The sequence below is a fragment of the Nyctereutes procyonoides genome, unplaced genomic scaffold (assembly GCF_905146905.1).
Source record: "Nyctereutes procyonoides isolate TBG_1078 unplaced genomic scaffold, NYPRO_anot_genome, whole genome shotgun sequence".
Classification (NCBI taxonomy): Eukaryota; Metazoa; Chordata; class Mammalia; order Carnivora; family Canidae; genus Nyctereutes; species Nyctereutes procyonoides.
In genome coordinates, this window is record NW_026575124.1 from 5,301,672 (window position 1) to 5,306,813 (window position 5,142).

General features: G+C 62.8%; 1 protein-coding gene across 1 annotated transcript; it reads right to left on the bottom strand.

The window, feature by feature from the left end:
- Nucleotides 1–1,258: 1,258 nt before the first annotated feature.
- LACRT (lacritin) lies at nt 1,259–4,536 on the bottom strand. The gene is made up of 6 exons (XM_055336932.1): nt 4,488–4,536; nt 3,821–3,898; nt 2,622–2,789; nt 2,063–2,167; nt 1,670–1,771; nt 1,259–1,354 (listed from the first exon to the last, which is right to left on the bottom strand). Exons 1-6 carry the CDS (start codon nt 4,534–4,536, stop codon nt 1,302–1,304), a joined length of 555 nt encoding a protein of 184 aa, XP_055192907.1. The 3' UTR covers nt 1,259–1,301.
- Nucleotides 4,537–5,142: the final 606 nt, after the last annotated feature.

Below are 5,142 nucleotides of genomic sequence, written 5' to 3' on the forward strand. Positions count from 1 at the left end.
TCTGCTGGCCACCCTCGGTCCTGGCCCACTGTCTCGTGGCCGTCGGCTCTCGGGCGACTCGGGGTCCAAGCTTCTCTCGTAGAAGGACGATGGCCACATTGGACTAGGGGCCCCGCACCGCCCGGTAGGACTTCGCTCCTTACAGCTGCAAGGACCCGATTTCCAATAAGGTCACCTCCCGAGGTGCCGGGGGTTCGGGCTTCCACAGAATCATTTTTGGGGACACAGAAAGAGGGTGGCAGTCTACGGGGGTGGGGAGTGGCTGACCCAGTGGCGATTAGAATCGGCACTTGGGGGGCCTCCGACTGGAGGGTGTGCGGTCGTGGAGGGGCCACGGAGAAGGGACATGTGTTCCTTTTCTCATTTAAAACTGGGTCTAGGGACTCCCTGTAGGGCTCAGCGGTTTGGCACCTGCCTTTGGCCCAGGGTGTGACCCTGGAGACCCGGGATCGAGTCCGGCATCGGGTTCCCTGCATGGAGCCTGCTGCTCCCTCTGCTTGTGTCTCTGCCTCTCCCTCTCTGTGTCTCTCATGAATAAATAAATAAAAAAATCTTAAAAAAAAATAATAAAACAGGGTCCAGGTCGGATGCGCTCGCCTCCAGGGCCGCGGGAGGGGTGTCGGGCAGGGTGGGGAAGGGCCATGCGGGGCCGGGCTGCGGGATCTGGGGCGCCAACTTGGGCAGAGGCCCGGGGGCAGGTGGCCGGGCTCCTCCGCAGCTCGCGGGGTGCAGCGCGTGAGGGGCGGCCCTGGCTCGGGGGAGGGAAGCAGGGGTGCAGGAGGAGCCCGTGCATCCCTGTCCCGGGTCCAGCTGGCCTCTCTAGGCGAGGGCCCGCCGTCGCTGCAGCGGCTCCTTAGTTCCTGACCCGACCCTACGGGCGTGGCCGTGGCGGTGGAGAAGGTGTGAGTGGAGGGCAAGGGGGCACCAGATCGTGGTTTTAATAGGATGACTCAGGCTTTGACCATCTTCCCCAGGACAAATCCTGCTGCTTTGGAGACTGGTTTGATTTCTGGAAACACCCGAATGTCACTGGGCGCCGCAGTGAGGGGTTGGACCGGGGAGGAGGCCCGGCGCGTGTGGCCGTGGCTCTGCGTGGGCTAAAGGGCTCGTGGGAGGCTGTGACCTCACGGTCGCCGCCCGGCCTCTGGGCTTTGGGGAGGGCTCCGCTCTCCGTCTCCCCGGGGCCCACCCCACAGAGCACAGACACAGGCGAGTGGGATGCTTCAGTTTAATCACGCGGGGCTGCGGCGACTGGGGCCTGGAGTCCCGGGACCCCTCCTCTTTGGCGTCTCAGACTCAATCTAATTGAATTGTGGAACAAGGTTTTTCAGATTTCGTCCAAATTCGGCTCCACCTAGGAGGATGCAGAGGTTGGGATGCAGCCTGGGGGCCCCCCGGCCCCGGCTCCACCCTGTGCATCCCCCTCAGCCCTGTCTTCTGCTTTCCAACCTCACGCGGCCCCCGGGACCCCCCTTCCCCACCTGGGCAGGATCTCAGGCTGCGGCTCAGACCCCAGGTGCAACCTGGCGTCATGCAACCGCATGGCTCGAGTGCGGATGAGAAACTGGAGACGTTTGAAAGAGGGAAGTTTCCAGGGGGCTGCAGGGGCCCCGATGCTGGGTGCCGGGTGCTCCTGTTCCCACAAGGCTTTGCCCTGGGAAGCACTCACGGTCATAAAGACTTTTCCCGAATTGACGTCCCTTATCCAGCCTTTTTTCTGCTCCTTCTAGGCCTTGTCCTGCGAGCGTGAGACCTCTGCTTAGCAGGGATTCTAATTGGGGAGCAGAACAATGACTTTAGCAGGAAAGTCACGTTATTTCAAGAAAACTCCCGCTTTCCCCTCCCACCCCTCACGAGACGTGGTCGCTCTTCCCCGCGGGGAAGTGGGGGGGGGCCGGGGGGAGAAACCACACAGGCCGCAAGCCACCCCGCAGAGCTCCGGGTTGGGGTGCACACGTGCCCCCCGCTGTGCTTGTCCCCAGGCTCGTCTCCATGGGCCAAGCGCCAGCAGCCCCCCGACACCCCTCTGGGTTGTCGCCCGCCCTCAGACGGAGAAGCTCACTCAGTGGGCTCTGGTCCTCTCCATGCGGGGCAGCGCCCTCGGGCTCCTGGGCCGCCTTTTGGGGCACAGCGGGGTCCGCGGCGAGTGTCGAGCCTCCGGGGTCGGCTACAGACAGTGCAATTTGTTGATTTTAGCAAAGTCAGAGCGTGTCCTAGCTTGGAAGGAGCGGCAGGGCCCCGGGACACCGACGCTGCACCGGCCCCAGGTCCGGTAAGGTCTCTACCCTCGAGGCCTTGCTGGGGCTGAGTGCCCCCGCCTCCAACCCCAGCAGGGAGCCCCTAACTCTCAGCAGGACGGTCCCAGGAGGTGCGGCCTGCACGGGAAGAGGTCACGGGGGTGGGGGTGGGGGTGGGGGTGGGGGTAGGGGTGGGGGGAGCTCTCTCGGTGGGGCCGGTGCCCCCGTGAAAGCCTCCAGGGCTCCTCCTGCCTGTGAGGGCGGACGACCATGAGCTAGCAGTGTGCACCCTGCAGGGGCCCTTCCCTCGCCTCCGGCCTCCACCCCATCCCGGTGCCGGCCTCTCCCCTTGAAGGCAGAGCCCGAAGGGAGGGAAGGACTCACCGGCCGCAGCCCCTGGGGCGGGATCCGAGGAGTCACCTTCTGCAGCGGGAGAAAGAGGCGGCGGTGAGGACTGAACCTGACCCACGCGAGTCCATCCCGCCTCCCGCGCCTTATCCTCGGCCCTTGGGAGAGTTCGTGGGCTCAAGGAGACACGCTTCCCCCTTGGTCCTACTGGCCCATCGGCGGATCCCCCGGGGCGGACTTTCTGGTGTTTAACCCGTCCTACGGCTGTTGGAAGCCGGTTCTCCCCATTGCCTCTGGCCTGTGAGGATGCCCTGAGATCCCCGCGGGGAACCGGCGGTGCTTGGAGGCGCTCAGGGCCCCCCGTGGCAGACGGGGACAGCGCAGGGGCCGTGGGTCATGCCTGAATGGTTTCTGGGCTCGGACCCAAGCCCTCATTGTCTTTATCCTTTCAGCACGATGTTCACGCCAAGCTCTCTGCTAAGTGGAGGGGGGTTCAGTGCCCAGGACGTGGGAAGACCCCGCCCTGACCCAGCTCCCACTCCAGGACATAGTCACGGGGTCACAGCGTGATGGCGCCGGAAGGGCAAGCACAGAGGGGTGTGATAAGGGGTCTAAGTTTTCCTACATTTGCATGGAAGGCTTTTCTTGAGGAATTGCCATCTACACTGACATGTGACGGATGAGACAGCATCGGGCCAGTGACACTCGGGGTTGGCTGCGGGGAGGGGACAGGGACGGGAAAGGACTTCTAGGCAGAGGCAAGAGCAAGAAGGAAGGTCCCCGGGTTCGAGGAGCAGCAGGGCCGTCCCGGCCTGAATAGTGCTTTTCGGACTTTCTCCGAAAGAGGCATCCTGAGACCCAAGGCCACGGGCACACGGAGTATGGGCTGGATTCCGGTCCCCGCTGCTCCCTGCCTGGTGCTCTTGTGCAAGGGGACAACCCGCCCAGCTGTGTGCGTGGCCCGGAAGCCCCGCAGGAAGGCCAGGGCCGGAGCACAGTGGGCAAAGGACGGCGTGTGAAGAGATGAACCGGGAGACTAGGCACAGCCAGGGGGCTCCTGGGTCCCCACCCGGGAGTAAAGGGCCTGCGGGTAGAAAGCTGGGGGCAGGGGTCAGTCCCTCGCTGGGGCAGGGGGAGCCAGCACCCCGCTGGGAGAAACAGAGAGGAACGAAGCCTGGAGGTAAGCCCCGGGGGGTCGGGGCTCCGGGGCGCTGCAGGGGGAGGGTCGTACTCACCGGCAGAGACCAGGGCCCCCGCCAGAGCCGCCAGCCAGAGGAGAGCCGAGAACCTCATGCTGTGGGACGACGCGGGAGCTGCACCCACAGAATCCTCAGAGGGTCCGAGAATGCCAGTGCTGGTGCTGCCGGGCCCTTTTAAGGATCCCAAGGGCCAATGGGAACCCAGTTGGGAGGCGTGTGACTTCCGTGTCCTCCTCCTCCCCTTCTTCCCCAAACTGTCACGCGCTGAGCCAACACGGGCTAGGTGGGGCCGGTGGCCCCCGGGAGGTCCTTCCGCTGCCGACTTCCAGCCGTCCTTTTCCTCCTTCCTTTCTTCTTCATCCCACTTGCCCTATGGGTCCGGTCTCTGAGGTCTCAGGGACCCGGTGCAGAGCCAGTTTTCTTTTGGGGGAGATTCTGGAATGTGTCTGTCGGGGGTTTCGGGAGGACAGGCAGCTTCCCAGGAGGAGGGTGGGTGGGTCTGGAAGGTCACGTTGTCTACGTCTTGCCTTGATGCGCACAGGACTCAGTGGGGGCCTTGAGGGTTTCCCCAACACCTCCTTCCCCAGGAGCCCACACTATTTGGGGACTGAGTCCATGGCTCCTTCCTCCTCGTGAGGGGACAGCTTTGGAGGCACAAGTGACTTCTCTAGACTTGTCCCCTGCTCTCGGAGCCATTATCTACCTGCCAGGGGGATCTCCCCAAACTCCACGTGGGTCCCGTCAACCTCCATCTTCGGGCCCAACTGATGGGAGCCCACATTTCTGACGGGATCTTGTGATTCCAGGACCGTGGCGGTTCCCCCAATTTGGAACTTGGTTCTCCCTTCAAGTGGGGAGCTGACCCATGGTGTGAACAGTCCAGAAAAGCAGATAATTCTCTTCGGCTTGGGATTTCTTCCTTCCTTGAGCTGGGATTCGAGAGGCCGGGGTTTCAAGTTCTGGCTTTGTCCTTAGACATAGGGCAGTACGTGGTTCTGTCCTGAAGGACTTTAGGGTTTTCCTTTGCCGTCCAGGAGTTACACAGCTCCTAGGTGGAGGACGGCGATGGAGATTGGGTAGGATAATGCACGGCTAAGCATTTTTTGAGACGATACGTTTCTAGGCAGATGGGTGGGATACTCGTAGTTTGCAGAGGGCTCCTCTTTCTGGGTGGGTTTGGCTCAGGCTGGTGCTAAGTGCTAAGTAGAATGAGGTCAAGCAGGAACAGGAGCCCATTGAGGCGCCGGTGGGTGGAGAATTGGGTCCCGGATACCAGTCTGTGGTTCTACATTTGCTTGGTGTTGGCTTTCCCTAGGCCCCGAGTGGTCCTGCAGGCTTCTCCGCCTCAAGGCTGCTCT

Bases quoted from the DNA above. Each gene is read 5' to 3' on its own strand.
- LACRT (XM_055336932.1), bottom strand. From the start codon at position 4,536: ATGGAGGTTGACGGGACCCACGTGGAGTTTGGGGAGATCCCCCTGGCA. The intron at 2,790-3,820 runs GTGAGTACGACC...ATGGGCCAGTAG, and splicing joins GGGGGCCCTGGTCTCTGCCG to GACCAAGGGGGAAGCGTGTC. The intron at 1,772-2,062 runs GTGAGCTTCTCC...CTCCCCAATTAG, and splicing joins AGAGGACCAGAGCCCACTGA to AATCCCTGCTAAGCAGAGGT.